The 23,210-nt window shown below is 38.0% G+C and overlaps 3 protein-coding genes and 1 long non-coding RNA gene across 5 annotated transcripts in view; 3 read left to right on the top strand and 1 right to left on the bottom strand.

Moving 5' to 3' along the window:
- Window positions 1-1,429: 1,429 nt before the first annotated feature.
- On the bottom strand, window positions 1,430-4,449 carry LOC118268952 (probable serine/threonine-protein kinase fhkB). 2 transcript variants are annotated; one of them, XM_035583788.2, is made up of 5 exons: window positions 4,326-4,433; window positions 3,646-3,709; window positions 2,915-3,143; window positions 2,319-2,387; window positions 1,430-1,553 (listed from the first exon to the last, which is right to left on the bottom strand). In XM_035583788.2, exons 1-5 carry the CDS (start codon window positions 4,398-4,400, stop codon window positions 1,529-1,531), a joined length of 462 nt encoding a protein of 153 aa, XP_035439681.2. In that variant the 5' UTR covers window positions 4,401-4,433; the 3' UTR covers window positions 1,430-1,528. The 2 variants fall into 2 exon arrangements, with proteins under 2 accessions (XP_035439681.2, XP_050556032.1); XM_050700075.1 differs by lacking the exon at window positions 1,430-1,553 and adding an exon at window positions 1,703-1,771 and having other exon boundaries at window positions 4,326-4,449.
- Window positions 4,450-9,811: 5,362 nt separating this feature from the next.
- LOC126911595 (uncharacterized) lies at window positions 9,812-13,948 on the top strand. The gene has a single exon (XM_050699504.1). The coding sequence runs from the start codon at window positions 9,812-9,814 to the stop codon at window positions 13,946-13,948; it is 4,137 nt and encodes a 1,378-aa protein (XP_050555461.1).
- Window positions 13,949-14,229: 281 nt separating this feature from the next.
- Window positions 14,230-18,311, top strand: LOC118282422 (ATP-dependent DNA helicase pif1). The gene is made up of 2 exons (XM_050699492.1): window positions 14,230-14,728; window positions 15,174-18,311. The coding sequence occupies exon 2, from the start codon at window positions 16,968-16,970 to the stop codon at window positions 18,309-18,311; it is 1,344 nt and encodes a 447-aa protein (XP_050555449.1). The 5' UTR covers window positions 14,230-14,728; window positions 15,174-16,967.
- Window positions 18,312-20,914: 2,603 nt separating this feature from the next.
- LOC126911674 (uncharacterized) overlaps window positions 20,915-23,210 on the top strand; it is a 41,821-nt gene continuing 39,525 nt past the window's right edge. The window contains exon 1 of the long non-coding RNA XR_007706184.1: window positions 20,915-21,896. This is a non-coding gene — a long non-coding RNA (uncharacterized LOC126911674). The remainder of the gene's footprint in view (window positions 21,897-23,210) is intronic.

Genomic DNA, 23,210 nt, shown 5'->3' with positions numbered 1-23,210 from the left:
AGGTGGACTCTCTTGTCTTATTTTTTAATTTAAATTATGGGGAATGTCAATACTAATAGAATTATTTTGAGCTATGTCAATATTTGAATGTTGCTCAATAGGAGCAACCTGTTTAGCCAAGTTTTTGGCTGTTATATTAATAAAATATGATAGCGACAAAGTAAAGTAAAGTAAAGCGTAAAGGCGAATTCACGTAAAGGCAAATCCTCCGCTAACGTCGGTCACCGGTGACCACCACGGCTTTCAATGTGTTAACAAACGACTTACCTCTACCATCATGGATCCTTGGAGCATGAATGACAATATCTATCACCTGTTAGTTATAGATAGGAAAATTAAAAAAAATATTTATCCCGAACTTATTCCACTACTGATCATAGGCCTCCTCTTTTCATATTCACGTTTTGTAAGAAGATTTCTTTTACTTTGTATGGAGAAGCTGAGCAATACACTAGTAAGGTAGTGACCACAGTGTGTAATATGATTGACTCAGTCTTCATTATGTGTGAACTGTACAATCAACGCATACTGTGTTCGGGTGTTTTTATAATCACAGTAAAACTCAATTATGTGCTACATAACCTTTATAACCAGCAAATCGTTAATTTTTAGCTGTAGATCGATTGATAATATAGAAGTTAGTAGTTTTTCCAGCACTTTTGCTTGTGTAAATTTTATAAATAAATCCAAACCTTCTAGTCCGCCGCAAAATTCATTACAATTGATCTAGCTGTTTAGGAGTTACGTATACTTTAAATTGACATATGTGAAAGTTTGTAGTTATGATATCGAAATAAAACATCACAATTTAATTTCGAGTTAAAAAACAAATTCGTTCCTTATATAAATTAATACCCACTGTGCATCGCCGACTCACTTAGAGACGTCCAAACAAACAATCATTGCTTTAGTATATGTTGGGTTTTAATAGTCTAAATCAATCCTTTCAGTGTTTCATGCACATTATCACTACACAAATGCAATTTAACACTTTAAAGTTTGAAATTGTTATCACAAAAATCTCGTTGGGACGTCATCACTGTTCGCCACGCAGACTGTTGTAGGTAGGTCAAAGTCAAAGTCAAAATTATTTATTTTAAATAGACCGAGAAAGCATTTTTGAACGTTAAAGCAAATATTACAATATAAAGAAAATAAAATGTCTATCGGTCAGTCCTCCAGTGAAGCTATTTGCTCGTTCCAAAGTGTAGATTTCTATGTATATGAATAGTGAGTACCATCGTTGAATTTGAATAAATTTTATAGAAACTATTACGGAATACAAAATAACTATCTAATTCTTGGTCTAATGTAAGGAGGTGTGAGATCGAAGCACACTGACATTACTATTTCATCTTTTTCACTAATATCCTAGTTTCAGCTGATAAGTAGGTAATATTGGTGGAAAAATAATAAAAAAAAAACATGATTACAATGCAATCATAATATTTAATTATATTATACAAGAAGTTCGGGTCATCGGGTTAGTTTTTATACTATGGTTCGGGCGTCGTGCGGCTGCTGGGTTTTAGTTGTGTCTTGTGTGATGCGGGCTAAAAATGAAATATAAATAAAGTTTAAATTACATTGACAGTCAGTCGAGGCACATTAGGTGTATTTAATCATTGATATGTTACAATGACGTATGTTAAGTCGACGTACGACATATAAAAAATTGCTGGCGATATATTATAGAGAAATGAAATATTTTTTTTTTTCTTACTGGGGAGGGCTTTGTTTCTTCGTGTGTATTTCTGGGTTATGGCCGTGTCTATGGACATAAAGAAGACTATGTGATTGAACACGATTATAATCACACCTAAACATATTGTTTAAAAGCAGTTTGTACTATAAATACTCATTTTTGTCGATAGTAATCAAAATTAAAGAAGTAAAATAATTGACGAATCTGACTGAAGGTGTGAACCATCGCAAATCCCTTGAAGAATTAAAGACGGAGTCTGTTAAGAATCTGTCCGCCCCTGAAGACAGCTAATTGTTATATCTGTGTTTCTCAAAAATTAACATTTCAAACCTAGTTAGTAATTGAGGATTTAAAGCAATACCAAGCTTTGGTAATAATGAAATCGTTCGTCTGGAATGATACCACTACCATGCAGAGAACCGGCGTGAAACAACGCTTGCGTTATGTTTCGCCGTATCTGTCACTCTCACCCCAAAGGCGAGAAATGCATTTGTAAATCTTTTAGTACTGTAGTCCATGGGCGGTGCCGATTGCTTATCATCAGGTAAACCTTCTGCTCGTTTGAAGCCTTATCCCATAAAAATTAAGAATGTAAATTTGGCATTTTACTTACTTCGCACGGTGATGGATTATAGGGAGATTCCTAAGTTCTTCCGCTGTCGGAGGTCGGACTGGAGCTGGACTGTGGTTAAAAAAAAACAATTTAATTACCATAATAAGACATGTAGAATTTATTTATGGACTACATATGAATTATGATGTTTCTTGACTTCCTCACGTAGTTATTTGACGAGGATCGCAATAGTTTCAGCATTCAGAATATGAGCCTCTAGGATGGCTTTATTTGATTCATAGGTAAAGTAAATTTATGTGCAGTAGTTTTAAAAAGTGCATGTATTGTAATTAATTTCATACTAGCTTCTATCAGCGGCTTCGCCCGCGTTCCCATGAGATAAAAAGTATCCTATCACCCATGTCAGCTCATATCCTGTCTGTATACTAAATTTCATCAAAATCCGTTCAGTAGTTACAGCGTGATTGACGGATAAACATCCTAACAAAACAAACTTTCTCATTTAACACCTCACCATTGAAGGTTCAATGTGTTTTTTGGCTTTGAGATTTTTTTTTATTTATTAATGCTACGGCCACACTATCGAGAGAGTTTCTATAATAATATACATTTCTTTATATAGAGTGTCAACTTACCCGGCGGCTACTGCTGCACCTTTATAACGTCGGTTATTCAGGTTGTTCAGATTATCCAAATTATTATTATTATTCAGATTATTCAAATTATTATTATCCGGATGTGAACGTAGGTTGTTGTTGTTCAGACCATTATTCAGATTGTTCAGATTATTCAAATTGTTATTATTCGGATTTGAACGCAGGTTGTTATGGTTGTCATTCAGGGCATTATTAGACAGCAAGCTTCCTGTACGTGAAATAAATAAATAATTAAATTATTGAAAAAAATATGATCTTGAACAATTGTGTTAGTTTTATGTTTAACGAGACAGCGATCACCGATCTGATTGGTTGATTTTCTGGAGCCGGCCAATCAGAGCGCTGAATGTGGTCTCATTTCGATCTCTAATATGGCACGTTGTTAGTGTGGACTATCTGCTACATAAGTTTATCGAGTACTTATACATAATGAGGGTGGTGAAACAGGCCCTTATAATTCTATTTGCTATATTGGTTAAACGGGCGTACTCGTGTGATCACTCTGGCGCTTTTCAGATATAAATACTTAATGGTAAGTGATTGTAAATAATGATATTCAAACGTTTTGGAGATTGACCCTTCTTACTTTGGAATATTTGAAACATTACTGTAGAAAATTGTAGACCACATTGTGCTATGGATGCATTAAAGTGATATGATTTAATAGAAAAGTTAGTATATTTGTAGCATGTAACTCATCAACAACTTACTGTATGAATATTCGAGATTTGCATCGTTGTTGTTGTTATTGTTGTCGTAACGCCGGTTTAGTACCTGTTTGTAAAAAAATAAATTCATTAATAAAGTTTAATAGTAGATAGTAATTACCATTTTATGAATACCTACATACAGGCAACTACGTGCCGCCTCAAACATTTTGTTCTCACCTTCCCTGGACTTCCACAAATCATTCAAGACAAAATTACCCAAATTGGTCCAGTCGATCTCGAGTTTTAGTGAGACTAACGAACAACAAATTGATTTTTATATATAGAGATAACGAACAACAATTGATTTTTATATAGTAGAGATGAAAAGTATTATAACAGGTAACAATTTTGGAGTCCTTTTAGAGCTGTGATGTCCTTGTAGACCTGACATCAAGGTGTATGAAGAAGCAGCACAGAAATCAGTCAAATACAAACTTAATACTGTAATTGCATTATAAATATGGTTAAAAAATCATTGGTTAGATAAGGAATTGCTGCGCTACTTGCGGGTTCGATAGCTGCACGGAACAATCTTTTGTGTTACTGACAAACTATAGTTTCCAAGTCTTGTGGATTTGTATGATTCTAAACGCAACCACGTCACAGGATATAATCCTAGTGTGGAGCCAAGTTAAAAACAAAAAACTATAGAGGAGAAAGTAATGTAAAAGTATGAGTACCCTGTCAGGATAAGCAGTGCACCAGGCGATCAAGGTAGCGACGACCGCAGCCCGCACTATATCAGCACCCACCATTTCTATGTATAAACTGTACCGACAGTCCAACCTAACACGAAAATATATACTAAATCCTAAACCACTCAATTATATGAAACATCGATATTATAATAGAAATATGTTTTCCAAGGGTTCAATATTATAACTGTATTGTTTATATAATTATTACATAAATAGTCCTTAATACAGTTAAAGTGTAAAATTATTATTTTATTGAACACGTTTTTTGTAGGCAAAAACATTTATTCGTATATTATTTTTATTTAAAAGCATTTGTTGTTTAGTGTTTATTGTAATATTTTTTTATTTGGAAAATTATACATTTGAAACACATTACTTTTTTTATGGGACAAGCCCACCACTTCCTACCATACCGGACTACCGGAGCATTGAAGTCCAGCGCGTCCCAGGGACATGAAGGACTCTCTTGGATCCCGCAACGAAATAAGAAGAAAAGTAAATGATAGTTTCCACTTGATTAATACATTAATCAGTACATTCGTATGTTCCCAGCCTTAGATAGAACACCCCCTAAGGCAGTTGTCCCACCAACGGCGAGTGAACGACTAACTATCGGCTATTTTCTCGCTCAAGAAACGTACAATAGATATACTTTCCGTGTAAACAAAAGAGATGCATATACAAATAGTTGATCGCTGACTGTTCACACTGCCGGCGAGTGCTCGCTTCACTTGTTTGTTTTTGTTTTCACTCGTTTTCACTCGTTTCTAGTTCTAGCTCTACTCGTTACTCGTTCATCGTTGCCGGTGGGACAACTGCCTAACTAGAAGTAAGTAACTAGAAACCTGAAGACACACACACAGACATACGTCCCACACATGTATCCCCAATTCCACCTGCAACCAAGTTTATTGTTGTGTTGATTTACTTCGAAACTGAGTCTCAGTTTTTAATCGAATGTGGTGCCACCGCCAGTTATTTGTCACACTTTAGATTGTTTAGTTAGATTGCGTTCCAACGCGAACTTTAATTACTTAGAAACGTTAGTCATCGGCCATTTTGTCGCCATTTGTCGCCACAATCTCGGCACACCTTACTTTTATGAGCCGTTTCGTGGACTGTGATTCGTTTAATCTCTCTACGTGACTATTTGAATAGTCGGCAATGTACGTAGCTGTACATAGGTTTCTATCAACTAGATTGAATTTGACTTTTCCTCACCTAAGTTTTCATGGTACCTAGTTATCTCGGTATAAGGAAGAAACTTCGAAGCTTTGGTTGACATTTTGTCTGTAGGTAGATGAGTTCTATGCACCTCTATACAATATCGTTGTCTTAATTACTTAGTGTTCGAATTATTAAAGTAAAGCAGTGCGCCGCATGCATGTGTGCAACTTTATCTATGTGTGTGTCACAAGGTTTAAATATGTAAAAACTAGTAGCTAATTTAGTATTGAAATAAACGCATTCGAAGCAACACCTCTTTAAGTTAACCGACATCCTTGCAAGCAAATACAGACCCTATCACCTTAACATATGGTCCTTCGAGCCGGATAATCGCAGCTACCTGAGTGATCTAGCGGTCAGTGCGAATACAAAGCGCCGCATTCCTTAGATAAGAAACTGGTTTGCTATGAGTGACTTCTGCAAATATTAGCAAAAAGTAATTAACGAGTGTGCTACAAAGGAATTACGATTGGATTATCTCTTCAAATACGTGACCTATATTGCATTTTTTTGGCAAAATGACATCTTCAGTGGACCAATTGCTTATGGAATTAGAAAATGTTGCGTCATTACTACAAAAGGCGCAGATTAATATCAAGAAATGTCCAAAACAAAGACTAACGAAAGGATATATTGAAACGCGATTGCAATCTAATGAAGAATACTGGAAGAAATTTACTACGGCACAATATAATTTATTGAAGGTGGTTCCTAAAGAAAAGAAGAACGAAGTTTCGTATTTTGCGAATGAGGACTACTTTGTTGTTGAAGATTTATACTTATGTCTACAAGGCGATTTGAAGGATCTTCTAGCGAACGTGGTGAACCCGAAAATAAGTGATGTTACGTATAGTAGTGGCACAACTCAAGAAGGAAATATTAAGCTGCCTCAAATACGGTTACCCACTTTTGCGGGAAATTATGAAGATTGGACTACGTTCAAAGATCTTTTCACATCGTTAGTCCACAACAATACCACACTATCCAAAGTTCAAAAACTTCACTACTTGAAGTGTAGCCTCACTGGAGAAGCAGAAACGTTACTTAAGCACATACAAATCACGGAAAGTAATTATGATCAAGCTTGGGACTTGTTACGAGATAGATATGGTAACCGACGAATTATAGTGAATTCTCTCATTCGAAAACTAGTGATGCAAAAGAAGATCACGTTTCAGTCTGCCAACAATATAAAGACATTCAGCGGCGGCCTTACCCATTGCGAGGCTCCGGGCGGCAGGTCTTTGCGAGGCCCTTTGTCCTTCGTAAAAAGTATGTGATGCGAAAGTAGGTCTGGTTGTTTGGTTTAGGTACTTGTTATGTTTGACGAGAAATACTAAAGTTATACTTACTTTGAAAGATTTGCAAAATTAACAAATACAGAGATGATACATTTTAAAATTGATGTTTGCGACTTTTCCTAAGACTAAAATTTTTAATTAAAACAGAATAATCTAACTAGTCTCAGCACGGGGTCAAATCGGGCTATTAACTTTACTAAATCTATAAAGTTGCCGCTTGTCTCACTCGAATCACACATATATATACATAGATGTGGCTATACAACACCTAGACGCATTCATCAATTGGCTCGATAATTATCGAGAAAATGGTTTTCAGTCATCTCTTGTAACAGCGAGAGAGAGGGAAAATGAGATTGACAGACAGTTTAAAGAAGTCAGAAGACGACGTAAAAAAGGCATTTTGATTATGAAGGGAAAGATGAAGTTCATGAATTGAATGCGGAAGAGATTTTCAAAATAAACTATTTTTATGTTATTGTCGACAACGTGCGCGCAAGCTGTCATCCTAGGTTTGAGGCACTTAAACACCATGAGAGCATATTTGGTTTCATCTATCTATATCTATACATATAATAAAATCGTAGAAAAGTGCTGTCTGTACATTGAAAATAAAAATAAAAAAAATAGCAGGGGTTATTGTAATGTCGATGTCGAACCCAAAAATGTAATTAACTTTTTTTTTGTCTGTTTGTCTGTTTGTCTATTTGTCTGTTTGTCTGTTCGTCTGTGCGCGCTAATCTCAGAAACGGCTGATCCGAGTTGGATGCGGTTTTCACGAATATATTGTGGGATGCTTAAATTTACATTTAGTGTTTGTTTCATGTCAATCGGTTCATAAATAAAAAAGTTATGTCAAATTAAAGAATCACGTCGAACATTCTATGCTTAAACCATTAATCTCCGCAACTATTTGACGGATTTGGTTGAAATTTGGTACAGATATAGTTTAGAACCTTAGAAAGGACATAGATATATTTTTATTTCAAAAATCAAAAAATAAAAATAAGAAATAAATTATTTATAAATAATTCTATGTCGATCGTTACACGACTTCGGTTCATGTTATTGTTTTAATTCATCGAAAAAAAGTAAATAAATAGTAAAAAGGTATGAAAAAAATAATATCAATATAATAAAACATTTAGTACAAAGAAAATGCTCTAACGGAGTATAGATAATTCTATGTCGATCGTTACACGACTTCGGTTCATGTTATTGTTTTAATTCATCGAAAAAAAGTAAATAAATAGTAAAAAGGTATGAAAAAAATAATATGCCCGAACGGAGTATAAATAAATAATCCAAGTTGTCTTTCGATTTCGGATCGAAATAGATCGCGCTATGGTTTCGTTACATTCATTTGGTTGGGTATCGGCCGAGCGCTTCGGTACTATCGTAGAAAAAGTGTATTATCAGTCGTATGATTATTTGTCTGAAGTGGTCCTGCTGTTTCGTATATTCTAAATTGGTTTCGTTGTATTTGTCAATTAATAAGTTTATTTGTTGGGTTTTCCTGGTTTTTTGGTTAAACTATTTGACGTAGGTTTAGTTTGATATCGATTATTAGTAGTTACTGTAGTTAGTTTTTTTAATAAAATTGTAAGTCTAATTTCTTAATTAATTAGCTAGATTAGATTTAAGTCGTTTCTTTTAAATTATTTAGTTTAAGCTTGGTTATTATAGCATAGAATATAGGTTGTAATATAATTTCTTTTTTAATTGTTATAAATTCGTAATTCGTAGCTTTCTTTAGTTTTAAGTTAGTTTTCATCTTAAGTTCGGAAAGATTATAATATTTTCAATGCCCTAAGTGAGTATACGTCTATTAAATTCAAACGCAGAGCTCATTATGTTGATTTTTGAAGAGTTCCCTGGAATATCTTCTACATCTCATTTTTGAAGAGATTCCGCGAGATCGGGAACTATGTGGTTAAAACCAAAAATTTGCCGGAAGTCACTATTCCACGCGAACGAAGTCGCGGGCAAAAGCTAGTGTACAATACAAAAAGATTAAAGGAAATTAGTGATAGTGAACTTTTGAAACGATGCAGCGACTTGCAAATATCTATGACAGTAGGAGAATCATGTGATATTGATGGACATGAATTGTACGAAGAACTGAATATGTTCATTCGTGTGTATGAAGGAAACGACGAAATTATCTCGGTGCTGAAATACATAATAGAAAAAAATAACCGAAGTTTACCCCACTATCGAAATAGTCCTGAGAATTATTGCCACCACACCTGTTACAGTTGCGTCTGCTGAAAGGAGTTTTTCGAGGCTTAAAATCATTAAAACATATTTGAGGAATTCGATGACACAAGATCGGCTTTCAGCCCTTGCTATTCTTTCCATCGAAAATGACGTAGCTCATTCGTTAGATTATTCTGTTAAGAGTTGACGAACGAAATGAATCGCGGGGATGCCCCGAGAGATAGAATAGCAGAACATTAACTGTCTCGACTCCCGAGCTGACCCGAATGCTATACGATTAAAAAACAGATCTTCAAGTATTTTGAGGCGCGATATTCGAGTAAGTACTATCAATTACACTGTTAGAAATTTCTATTGTAATTTTGCAACAAATGCGTTGGAAGTACACTGCCAAGACATTATTGTAAAATTAAAACTGTTTTAGTAATTTTAATGGAATTAGTTAAGTAACTAACTTTATTTTAATTTACCGCTATGTTATAACCTGAATAAGTAGGTAATTAAGGATCAAAATAAAAAGTTTTAAAAATCTATATTTTTTTAAATTTGCTTGGGTTGTGTAGCGCGAGGCCCTTGCAAGAGCGAGGCCCCGGGCGATTGCCCTGTTCGCCACCCCTAAGGCCGCCTCTGAAGACATTATTAGACACGACAAGTGAGTGCCTCAATAGTTTATCAAACCTGAACGTGTCAACTGATTCATGGGATCCATTCATCATATTCATGACCGTGCAGAAGCTGGATCCAGAATCACATCGCGAATGGGAACAATTAGCGTGCAAAGATAATTTCGAGGAGTTACCTAAGTGGGAGGAACTTGTGAAGTTTTTACAAAGTAAATTTCGCGCTTTAGAATTGAATGCCAACCCTTCAAGAGATAAACCATCAAGCTCACGAGGTAAAGAATATACAGTCCACGCCTCTACAATACCTACCGCTACCAAAACAAGAACCTGTATACTTTGCAAGGATAATCACACGCTATGCCATTGTAAGAATTTTACTCAAATGGAACCAACAGAGAGGTGTGATTATGTGAAGAAGTACCAGCTATGTTTCAATTGTTTGGCGCCGGGACACTCAGCAAGAAAGTGTCGGTTGAACATGTCCTGCCGCATATGTCACAAGCGCCATCATTCTCTTGTTCACCAATATGCAAACACAAGTACAACTAATCAATCAGACAATAAACATCTTAGTGAAGAACAAACCAAATCAAAGGAAGCTATTGAACAAGTTGAGCTCGCAGCGCATTTCGCCAATAGTACATGTACCGCACTCTTAGCTACAGCACTAGTGCCAGTTTGTGACGACTCTGGAAGAGTAACTATACTACGTGCGCTGGTTGACCAGGGCTCCCAGGCTACGTTCATTAGTGAGAGAGCTGCCCAACTGTTGCGACTGAAGAGAATGCCTACACACGCAACAATCAACGGTGTTGGCTCGACCACAACTGCCGTTAAACACGCTGCTTACATCGAGCTGCGATCAAGGCACGACGACAGTTTCAAGTTAAGAATTAAGGCTTATGTTATGTCAACGCGAATCACTACGCATTTACCATCACACACCATCCCAACCAACACCTGGTCTCATCTAGAAGGTCTCATCTTAGCCGACCCAGGCTTCAATAAACGAGGAAGAATTGATCTGCTGCTAGGTGTCGAAGTATGTGCTCAAATATTAAGAAGCGATATTATCAAAGGTCCCCCAGGTTCTCCATGTGCTCAAAATACCAGCCTTGGGTGGATCTTGTTTGGAAACATACATGAGAAAGGGAATACCAGTGAATTGATTGTGATGCACCACAGCCTTAATTTAGACAAGATGTTGAAATCAATGTGGGAGTTGGACACGGAAGGTGAAACTACACTAACTCAAGACGAAAGAAAATGTGAAGAAATATACCAATCCACTCACTCAAGAACAGAAGACGGACGATATATAGTCAAACTACCAACAAGAGTCAATAAGTTACTATCAACACAAGGAGGAACAAGAGATATAGCTATGAAGAGACTTAATCAATTAGAGAAGAGACTAGAGAAGAATCCTACACTAAGAACAGAATACATAAAGGTTATGGATGAATATATAAATATGGATCACATGGAAGAGGTACCAAAGGAAGAAATTAATAAAGAAAGCGTTTATCTACCACACCACGCAGTAGTAAAAGAAGAGAAGGAAACAACAAAAGTGCGTATAGTCTTCAACGCCTCACAAAAGGGCAACAACGGCATTTCATTGAACGATGAACTTCTAGTAGGACCTCAGTTACAAACTGACATGAGAAGCCTCATCATGAGATGGCGCATGAGAAGAATTTGTTTTGTGGCTGATGTACAACGTATGTACCGCATGATCTTAGTGACGAAAGAAGACAAAGACTTACAAAGAATAGTTTGGAGAAGTGACCCTAGCCAACCAGTCAAAGACTACAGACTTACGCGTGTTACGTTCGGCACAGCATCTGCACCTTACTTAGCCGTTCGAACATTGCATCAAGTTGCAAATGATGAAGGTGCGGTTTGCCCGGAAGCCGCAAAAATGATCAAAGAGGACTTCTACGTTGATGATCTAATGGCGTCACATGACAATCTAGAAGATGCAATACACATTGCAAAAAACGTAGAAGCGATTCTACAGAAAGGAGGATTTACACTACAGAAATGGTGCTCAAACGACGCTGATTTCTTGAGACAATTTGAACCTGCAAAACGAACATCACATGCTAGTCTAGACATTACCATTCATGGCACCATCACAGCTTTAGGCCTTCGCTGGAACATGGGCAAAGACGTGTTTCAGTATAGCCTTAACTTACCTCCTATAACCAACACGATAACCAAACGCACAATTCTCGCCGACGTCCAACGACTATTCGACCCATTGGGTTGGCTAGCTCCTGCTATGTTATCAACCAAACTATTGATACAATCCCTATGGTTACGAGGAATCGGCTGGGATGAAGAAGTGGACACAGAAATAGGCAGAGACTGGATTACTCTAAGAGATAGTCTTCAAAATTTGAGCGAAATCGAAGTACAAAGATGGCTGGGAACTACAATCAACAATAATTCGAAAATAGAAGTTCACGGGTTTTGTGATGCCTCCACCAAAGCTTACGCAGCTGTTGCTTACGTCAGAGTCACACAAGAAACCAAAGAAGTACAAACACAAATCATAGCTGCAAAGACTCGAGTAGCACCAGTTAAGCCCGTCTCTCTTCCAAGGTTAGAGTTGTGCGGTGCTCTTATCTTATCTCGATTACTGAAACAAATCAAAATAGCGATGAGAATACCTGATGACAATATATACGCATGGACTGATTCCACCATTATGCTCTCGTGGCTACTTGGTGACCCCACAAGGTGGCAGGTATTTGTGAGAAACCGAGTGGTCGAAATCTTAGATAACACTGGTACTAATTGGTTTCACGTACAAACAAGCGACAATCCTGCTGATGTTGCGTCACGCGGAGAGCATATTCTCGAGTTAAAGGAAGATGAGCAATGGTGGAAGGGCCCAAAATGGCTAAGACAAAGGACACTTACATTCAATAGACCTAACAACCTAACTACACATTTAGAAAGAAGAGAACCAGTACAGTCAAATTTAAAACTAGAAGAGCAAAAAGAAAGCCTTGACAAACAATTTGATAATTTAGAAGAACTTTTAAAATCAATAATTTACTGTAAAAGGTTTCTTAAGGGCAAGAAAATGCAAAATAAAGATAAAGACATAACTACCGAAGAAATAGATGAAGCACTAAATGTTTGCATTAAAATTACACAAAGAGAAAGATTTCATGATGAAATTACAAATTTAATTAAGGGAAAGGAAGTGAAAGGAGACAGCAAATTAAAGTCCCTAAACCCTTACCTAGACCACGACAACATTCTCAGGGTGGGCGGTAGATTGCGCCACGCGGATATCTCGGAGAATGCTAAAAATCCAATCATATTAGACAATCACTCCAACTTATCCATACTTATTGTGGATGCTCATCTCAAGTCATTGCACGGTGGAATACAAATGATGATAGCCTATCTAAGAACTAAATATTGGATCATAAAGGCAAAAAACATGATCAAACACAGAATCCATAAATGTTTGATATGCTCAAGACACAGTGCTGCAACTAAAAATCAAATTATGGGTGACTTACCTAAGGCCAGAGTTACTCCAGCCAAACCATTTCTGAATAGTGGAGTCGATTTTGCTGGACCATATCAAGTGTTAGCTTCAAAGGGCAGAGGTGTCAGAACAAATAAGGCTTATGTCGCCGTGTTTGTTTGTATGTCCACCAAAGCCATCCACCTAGAATTGGTCGGTGATCTTACGACCGAATCGTTCATCGGAGCTTTCAAGCGGTTCGTTGCCAGACGTGGAAGATGCTCACACATCTGGAGTGACCAGGGTAGAAACTTTGTTGGAGCCAATAAGGAGCTAGCGGCAGCATGGAAGGAGGCAAAATTTCAAATTGAAGGACCAGTAGCAGAGTCTCTTGCACTGGATGGAACGCAATGGCATTTCATACCTGCCTACAGCCCTCATGTCGGTGGTTTATGGGAGGCGGGGGTGAAGTCCATGAAATACCACATGAAGAGGATTCTGACCAATCACCTGACATTCGAGGAAATGAGCACACTTCTTTGTCAAATTGAGGCATGTCTAAACTCAAGACCACTCAGCCCAATAGATAATGACGACACGGATAGCATCACACCCTTAACACCAGGCCATTTTTTAATTGGCGAGGCACCAATCACTGTACCACAACCCAATCTTGAAGATGTTCCAATTAATCACCTGTCGCGATGGAGGTACATGCAGAAATTACTTGGAGATTTTTGACATTGGAAATATTGTCCTCATCAAGAATGATCAACTCCCTCCAGGCAAATGGGCACTGGGTCGGATTGTTGCTAAGCACCCAGGCGACGATGGGATCACAAGAGTGTACAGTGTTAAGAGTGGTGATAATATAGTTAAGCGTAGCTTTAATAAGTTATGTCCTTTGCCTATAGACAGTGATATTTAATGTTTAATTTTCTAATCAACAATTCACAACAATATTTGTTATGCTTAAATGTATTCATTTCATGTTAGGGTGAATTTCCCAAATGACTTTTTTTTTGTCTTTAGTGAAATTCGTATTTGAAAAAAGAAATATTGTTCTGGATTATTTTTTTTTGTATTCAATAGGCAGTTATTGGGTTGTGGCAAAAATATAATTTGCCTAGGACTATATATAAGGGTAGAAAAAAATACATAAACCTCAATTTTTCTCATATCGGTGGCTGTCCCTCTACTTTTTTTACTGACAAAAATGCTTATACACTTGTAAAAATAAGTAAGTTAAGTATGTAACTAATTTTATTTAATAGACTATTAGTTTTATTATTAACATAGAGCATATTTTAATACATAACCGACGTTTATAATTACTGAGAGGCACAAACATACTTGTCTCGAAAAATGCTCTCATATCGGTGGCCAAAAGTAATTTAATCCTAACTTTACATCGGCGGGTCCGACAGCGTCCCCACCCCAATATTATTTCCCTCGTTAGTGTGCGCTAGCGCGCAGTGAAGACGGACGCGTGTCAAGTCGCTGCATTTTCCCGCCAATAACGTAAGTATGCCATTTCAGTTGCTCCCGGACAATTATTTTATGTTATCGGTGGTTCCATTTTTTCAGTGTAATGAGTAGTTTTATTATTATTGTTTGGTTCTAACAGCATCAGCAAGTGAATTAACTACATTGGCTGTTACTCAATTTATCCTAAATATAATACATTTTCTTTAATCTTCTAAAACGTGTGTTTTTTCTCACGTCGGTGTTCTCATATCGGTGTAATCGGTGGCATTTTTTACCACCGATATGATAATTTACACCGAAATGATAAGAAAATTCAATCGGTGTCCTAGGTTATCATATCGGTGTTATGGACGTACAGTTTCTTTCACATCGGTGTATGCTTTATCATATCGGTGGATTGTTTTATCATGTCGGTGGATTGCTTTATCATAACGGTGGATTGTTTTATCATCTCGGTGTCTTTTTATCATATCGGTAGATCCTGTGTAATTTCGTGCGGTGCGGTCGCGGCGCCAGCGCCGGAGCGATGTTGATGTGGCTGCGGTTATTATAAAAACTTACTATATAATACTAATAATGATTTATTAGTATTGGGTTATTGGTAAAACACTAACAACCTCTCAGGACTATATTAGTGACACCATAAACAACAACTTTTGTTTTATGACTTTTTACAAAACGTTAATCTATACATATAATAAAATTATAACAACTCCATGTCTGTACATTACAGATATTTAAGAAAAAATAAGATGGGGGATCTTTATTCAACCAATAGAAGCGAAAAACATGATTTAAAAAATTTTTGTCTGTCTGTCTGTCTGTCTGTTTGTTGTTCGCTTTTCACGCAAAAACTACTGGACGGATTTTGATGAAACTTTTTTTGTTATATAGCTATTAGTCCTCGCTAACATATAGACTATCCTTTTTTTGGAAATTCGCCCTTTAAGGGGTAAAAAGGGGAGGAGTAAGTTTGTATGAAACTCCGTCAGTTTTGAAGCTAATTCGATTAAAATTAATATTCGGCTATTTGGTTACAAATTAAGAATGATGCAATGAGGATTTTTGGAAAATATGCCTAATAGGGGCTGAAAAAGGGGGGGTAAGTTTCCATGAAACTCCGTTAATTTTGAAGCTAAATCGATGAAAATTAACGCTTTTTACGTGAATTGCCCTTCGTTTTGTGACATTTACCTGTTTAAAGAATCATAATAATAGTGGCGAGCTGTTGGGCAGTGGCGACCCCACGGACCTGACTCCCGGGAGAGGCCCTACTTTTTAACTCCGGTTAGTACTCGTGACTATCCGGAGTGGCCTCTCCTACCTCACTCTTGCCTTAATCGGCTGGTTTGAGTGGAGATTCGCAAGAGTGGAGTTGCCTTCAGCTCCACTTGGGGGAAGGACGTATCCCAGTAAGATGCTGGTAGGGGTCTTGACCGTACTTCCGGGATTGCTCTGATAGCCGTGGGATGCCCTCCCTTCCTCAAGCAGCTCAACGGATGTTGCTTCCCTTGTCGCTACATGCTAGCGGCCGTTTCAGGGGGCCCACTATTGAGTTTGCGAGTCACCCCCTGCCTGTTTATCCGTATTTTTCAATATTGGTCAGGGGCAGGGGCCATAGTCCCCATAGTTAACCGGTTAACTATTCCACAGCCACCCACACCCATATCCCTAACATTTCCTTTTACCATATCTCACAATAGTCCTGCATCAACCGGGGATTGTCCTTTGGTGTACTTCCATAGTGCATACAGGGATAATCGCCGGCTGATGTCCCATTACATTTAGATTAAAATTGTTCAACGGGCCTCTGCGAGTTGGCTTCGGCCCCTCGTACGCCTTCCAAAGGTCCGGGACCCTGTGGTCCCGTGATTATGTAAATAACAATAATAACATAAGCTGGGAGTACCTCCACGCGGTGAAGGCGGTAACAGTTCAATACTGGCTAAAACTCCCATTTAACATTAATAGACGCCGACGGGGACAGCCGGTGGAAGGGTTTCCAGGAGTATATCGCGAGCATGCACTAGGACGAGTGTACACGATTCATCCGAGTAATAATGAATGTTATTACTTGCGTCTTTTACTGCACACAGTCCGGGGAGCTACTTCTTACACATATTTAAAAACTGTTAATGGTGTTGAGCATTCCACCTTTCACGAAGCTTGCAGCGCATTGCGTCTGCTAGATGACGATCGAAATTGGGACGACACTCTTGAAGAGGCCGTAGTCAGCGACACTCCCATCCGATTGCGACATTTGTTTGCAATCATGATAGTGTTCTGCGGACTTGCCCATCCAATGCAGCTATGGGAAAAATACCAACGGCATCTATCCGAAGATTTTCGTTTTGCGGCTAGGCGCGCTGATGGAGATAGTGTGGCAGAGTCTGACGAGCGTATTATTAATCGTTGCCTTTGTTCACTTCAAGATATTGTGATTTCAATAGGTGGCAATCCTTTGAGTCATTATGGTCTTCCAGAGCCGCAGGAAACCACTGAAGTTCGGCGTGTTGGTCGAGAGTATGCAGCGGAGACAAATTATGATCGTGCCGCGATGGCCGAAATCGTGAACAATAATATTGGCACCCTCACAAATGAACAAAAGTCTGTGTATGAACGAATTTTGAGAAGTGTCAGTCAACAGGATGGTGGAATATTTTTTCTTGACGCCCCTGGTGGTACAGGAAAAACGTTTTTAACTAGACTGCTACTTGCTGAAGTGCGAAGACAAGAAAAAATAGCACTAGCAGTCGCCTCTTCGGGTATTGCAGCCACTTTACTTCCAGGAGGTAAGACCGCCCATTCCATGTTTAAGATACCTTTGGACCTAGATATAAATGAAACACCAGTTTGTGCCATATCCCGAAATAGCGAAAAGGCAAAGATTCTTGCAGAGTGCAGCCTAATCGTTTGGGACGAGTGTACGATGGCGAACAAAAAGGCCGTGGAAGCCGTTAATCGCACTCTACAAGATATCCGGCGAAATGATCACGTTATGGGAGGGGTTACAGTTTTATTTTGTGGCGATTTTCGTCAGACTCTACCCGTGATTACCAGAGGAACTAGAGCTGATGAGGTCGGGGCATGTCTAAAACGCTCCGTGCTTTGGCTTCGGATAGAAAAATTGAGCTTGACGCAGAACATGAGGGCTCACTTAGGTGGAAACCCCAGTGCGCAGGAATTTTCTGGAGTTTTATTAAAAATCGGCGAAGGCTCATTTCCCGAATCAAGTAATTCAGTAACTCTACCCGACAACCTATGTAAAATTGTTGCTTCGGTGGAGGAACTCATTGATTTGGTTTATGGTGATGTTTCCCAATTAATAGGTCAAGACAATTCATGGCTTTGTGAGCGAGCAATACTTACGCCCAAAAATGACCAAGCCGCTGCCATCAACCAAATTATTCTAGAGCGAATTGAAGGAGACCAAGTTGTATACCGGTCTATAAATACAGTGGTAGATCAAATGGATGTTACAAATTACCCGGTTGAATTTTTAAACTCTCTCGCTGCACCTGGACTCCCCGCACATAATATTACTTTAAAAGTAGGCATTCCCATAATGTTGCTTCGTAATTTAACACCCCTAAGCTGTGCAATGGAACTCGGCTAAAAGTAATTGCACTTCGAAGTAATATCATAGAAGCCGAAATTCTCACGGGTTGTGGATCTGGTGAAGTAGTATTTATACCACGCATACCGCTAATCCCAAATCATTTCCCATTTCAATTTAAGCGCGTGCAGTTTCCCGTTACTCCATGTTTTGCGATGACCATTAACAAGTCACAAGGTCAGACACTTCGAGCCGCTGGTGTCGATCTTAGGACGAGCTGTTTTTCACACGGACAGCTTTATGTGGCTTTCTCGCGTGTCACTAGCTCCGATAATTTGTTTGTATTGGCTCCTACAGGTAGAACATCAAATGTGGTGTATAAAGAAATTCTTTAGGCTTATTGCGATGTATTTCGACGTTCGGTATGGTGGAAGTACAAAGTGTCCTGATCAACATATATGAGAAGTGGTTATTTAACTGGCATGCAACACCTTCACTTTAAAAACATACGGAAATGACTCTATTATAATAGTTTTTTATCTTCTGTTGGCGCATTAACATCTCTTGGCGAAACGGAGTTCGCGGGCACCAGCTAGTACTAACTATATTTCAAAGATAGATAGATTATCATATCGCTGGATATGTTATCATTTCGGTGGATAAGTTTATCATTTCGGTGGATAAATTTATCATATCGGTGGATAACCTTTTCATATCGGTGTACATAAAAAAAAAATCGGTGACGGTTTATCATATCGGTGGAAACCAGAATTCAAACTGATTTTTCTTCTAAGTTTTACATGATATGTTGATGATGTTAAATTTGGGAATATATACTATCCTAAAGATTACATAAAACCTAAAAAATAAGCAAAATATGTACATAAACAAAAAAAGCACCGATATGATAAAAAAAATGGTATTTGTTGAAATTCACCCGTTAATAAGTTGCAGTATATATGACTTGTGCATATATTCTTGACAATGTATATCTTAATTAATAATAAAGGTCTTTGGTTTAAATATGTAAAAACTAGTAGCTAATTTAGTCTATACATATAATAAAATCGTAGAAAAGTGCTGTCTGTACATTGAAAATAAAAATAAAAAAAATAGCAGGGGTTATTGTTATGTCGATGTCGAACCCAAAAATGTAATTAACTTTTTTTTTGTCTGTTTGTCTGTTTGTCTGTTTGTCTGTTTGTCTGTTTGTCTGTTTGTCTGTTTGTCTGTTCGTCTGTGCGCGCTAATCTCAGAAACGGCTGATCCGAGTTGGATGCGGTTTTCACGAATATATTGTGGGATGCTTAAATTTACATTTAGTGTTTGTTTCATGTCAATCGGTTCATAAATAAAAAAGTTATGTCAAATTAAAGAATCACGTCGAACATTCTATGCTTATACCATTAATCTCCGCAACTATTTGACGGATTTGGTTGAAATTTGGTACAGATATAGTTTAGAACCTTAGAAAGGACATAGATATATTTTTATTTCAAAAATCAAAAAATAAAAATAAGAAATAAATTATTTATAAATAATTCTATGTCGATCGTTACACGACTTCGGTTCATGTTATTGTTTTAATTTATCGAAAAAAAGTAAATAAATAGTAAAAAGGTATGAAAAAAATAATATCAATATAATAAAACATTTAGTACAAAGAAAATGCTCTAACGGAGTATAGATAATTCTATGTCGATCGTTACACGACTTTGGTTCATGTTATTGTTTTAATTCATCGAAAAAAAGTAAATAAATAGTAAAAAGGTATGAAAAAAATAATATCAATATAATTAAACTTTTAGTACAAAGAAAATGCCCGAACGGAGTATAAATAAATAATCCAAGTTGTCTTTATCCTCGATAGATGGCGTTGGGATCGAAATAGATCGCGCTATGGTTTCGTTACATTCATTTGGTTGGGTATCGGCCGAGCGCTTCGGTACTATCGTAGAAGAAGTGTATTATCAGTCGTATGATTATTTGTCTGTAGTGGTCCTGCTGTTTCGTATATTCTAAATTGGTTTCGTTGTATTTGTCAATTAATAAGTTTATTTGTTCGGTTTTCCTGGTTTTTTGGTTAAACTATTTAACGTAGGTTTAGTTTGATATCGATTATTAGTAGTTACTGTAGTTAGTTTTTTTAATAAAATTGTAAGTCTAATTTTTTTTTTAATTAGATTAGATTTAAGTCGTTTCTTTTAAATTATTTAGTTTAAGCTTGGTTATTATAGCATAGAGGATAGGTTGTAATATAGTTTCTTTTTTAATTGTTATAAATGCGTAATTCGTAGCTTTCTTTAGTTTTAGGCAGTTGTCCCACCGGCAACGATGAACGAGTAACGAGTAGAGCTAGAACTAGAAACGAGTGAAAACGAGTGAAAACAAAAACAAACAAGTGAAGCGAGCACTCGCCGGCAGTGTGAACAGTCAGCGATCAACTATTTTTATATGCATCTCTTTTGTTTACACGGAAAGTATATCTATTGTACGTTTCTTGAGCGAGAAAATAGCCGATAGTCGTTCACACGCCGTTGGTGGGACAACTGCCTTAAGTTAGTTTAAGTCCGTTTTTAAACTATTTTTTCAATGCCCTAAGTGAGTATACATCTATTAAATTCAAACGCAGAGCTCATTACGCCAGATTAGTGCGTGGCGGGACGAGCTCCGGCGCGATCTCATGGCGGATTGGCAGCAACGACTGTCGCAACCGAGGGCTGGGCTCGCTGTCATTACAGCGGTAAGTCCCCTCTTTGAGGAGTGGCTAGAGAGGCGCCATGGCGTCCTCACCTACCGCCTGACGCAGGTGCTTACCGGACATGGGAGTTTCGGTAGGTTCCTGTTTTTGATTGGGCGGGAGGAAACGCCCGGGTGTCATCACTGCGAAGACCGCCCGGAGGACACGGTGGAACACACGGTTGCGGTCTGCCCTGCGTGGGCTGAGCACCGCCGTGCCCTCAGGGAAGTGATCGGCGACGGCGACCTCTCGCGTCCGGCTTTGGTTCAGACCATGGTGCGGAGCGAGGGGGACTGGGATGCCGTCTCCTCCTTCTGCGAAGCAGTTATGCTAGCTAAGGAGGAGGCGGGACGCGTGAGGGAACGAACTTCCTCACGCCCTAGCCGACGCGAAAGACACTCCGGGCGTCGGGGATCGCGTGACGATCTCCGGCCACCGTAAGTGCGGGTCTGCGGACGGCGAGCAAGGGTAGCTCGCCGCCCGACCAGAACCAGACCCGTGCGTGCGGCGCGTTGCGTTTCGCGCGCGCCTCAAAGAGCCATCAGACCACCACAGATGGGGCCCAGTAGGGCTGATGCTTAATCCGGAGCTGCGGACTACCTAGCGGGTTTACCGGGGCTCCGGCTCGACAAGCAGGAGTAGGAACGGGGTGGTTTTTAGTCAGTAAGAGTCTGACACTCCCTCTCGCTTTGCCCTGGCGAGAGAAGTCATTGGATGATTTTCCCCCCTGAAAAAAAAAAAAAAAAAAAAAAAGAGCTCATTATGTTGATTTTTGAAGAGTTCCCTGGAATATCTTCCACATCTCATTTTTGAAGAGATCCCGCGAGATCGGGAACTATGTGGTTAAAACCAAAAATTTGCCGGAAGTCACTATTCCACGCGAACGAAGTCGCGGGCAAAAGCTAGTATTGAAATAAACGTATTCGAAGCAACACCTCTTTAAGTTAACCGACATCCTTGCAAGCAAATACAGACCCTATCACCTTAACACTTAGTTTTTATTGTTTTTAAATCACCTGTGGCCCTTAAGCGAACATGGTTAATGGTTAATGTTTATTATTTTTTGTTTGAAACGAGGTTTCTTCTTGTTATTTGTGTAATACAATAAGTATTATTGTTAAAATTCTGAGAAATGTTAGGATACACGTTGTAGGATGGAGAATTGCTAGTAAAATATAATATCACGTTTCTTCCCCAAAGTGGCCTAACTAACTAGCAGTAACAAGTTTACCTGTAGAGGAAAAAAAAATACAATGTAACACCCACTTTTCACTAGTCATCTTACAAGCTTCGTGTAATGGAAATCCGTGCTTATTGTACAGAAATTTTTGAAACACACATTGACAATACTTTGGCCAACCCGGATCTTAGACCTCTTATTCAGCAGTCCTGCCAATCAACAAGGCAAGGAGGCTTTCAAAACTATACCTTTATATACCTAAAATAGTTTAACCTTTTTTTTTATAAGGCAAAGGGAATATTTTTACCACCATGTTTCCTTCAACGAAAAGTTCAGTGAATATTACAAAATTTTAATATTTTTTTTAATAAACCACAAAAAGTTTTATTTTAACTTGGTAAATTTTTTATGCCTTATAAAGGTTTAAATCAAATTTAGACCTCAGAGTTCGATAGCCATTCAATAATTGAATATTACTCAAATTAACGAACCGGTCAAGTTTCTCAAGTACCAAAGACATTGTTTGAAACTTTCCACCACCTATTTAGAGTATAACACGAAAAGGAATTGAAACTCTTTTGAATACCAACAATTTCGTTAACTTATTATTTCTCAAAGAAAACTTCTCGGCTTTCGAAATTATGTTTTGTGGTAGGAGGATTTAAAATTGTAATTAGAATGGCTTTCCGTAATTAAGGTTTCAAAGTAAAAATAATGTTCTTATGGAAACTATTTGTTACAGCCGACGGCGAGTTATTATTCAGTGTTTGTGCCTTGTGTAACCAACAGTGAGATAAGGGACGCGGCCTTTTCAGTAATTTATACAGGATGCTGAACAAACTTTAACATTAATTATATTTGAAACTGAGTCTCTTCTCTTCGACAGAGAACGAAATAGGAATTGAAACATATTTTTATAATAACTATCGTGAGATATACTGAATTTACAATTGCTCATGATAAAGACTTCCTCTGTGACTCGAAACTAGTAGAGCTTTTCTCTATGAACGTCTTGTATGCCAGTATATGAGACACAATA

The sequence above is a fragment of the Spodoptera frugiperda genome, chromosome 2 (assembly GCF_023101765.2).
Source record: "Spodoptera frugiperda isolate SF20-4 chromosome 2, AGI-APGP_CSIRO_Sfru_2.0, whole genome shotgun sequence".
In the NCBI taxonomy this organism is placed as follows: domain Eukaryota; kingdom Metazoa; phylum Arthropoda; class Insecta; order Lepidoptera; family Noctuidae; genus Spodoptera; species Spodoptera frugiperda.
The sequence above is the reverse complement of the archived record's forward strand: the minus strand, read 5'-3'. Positions and strand labels throughout refer to the sequence as shown.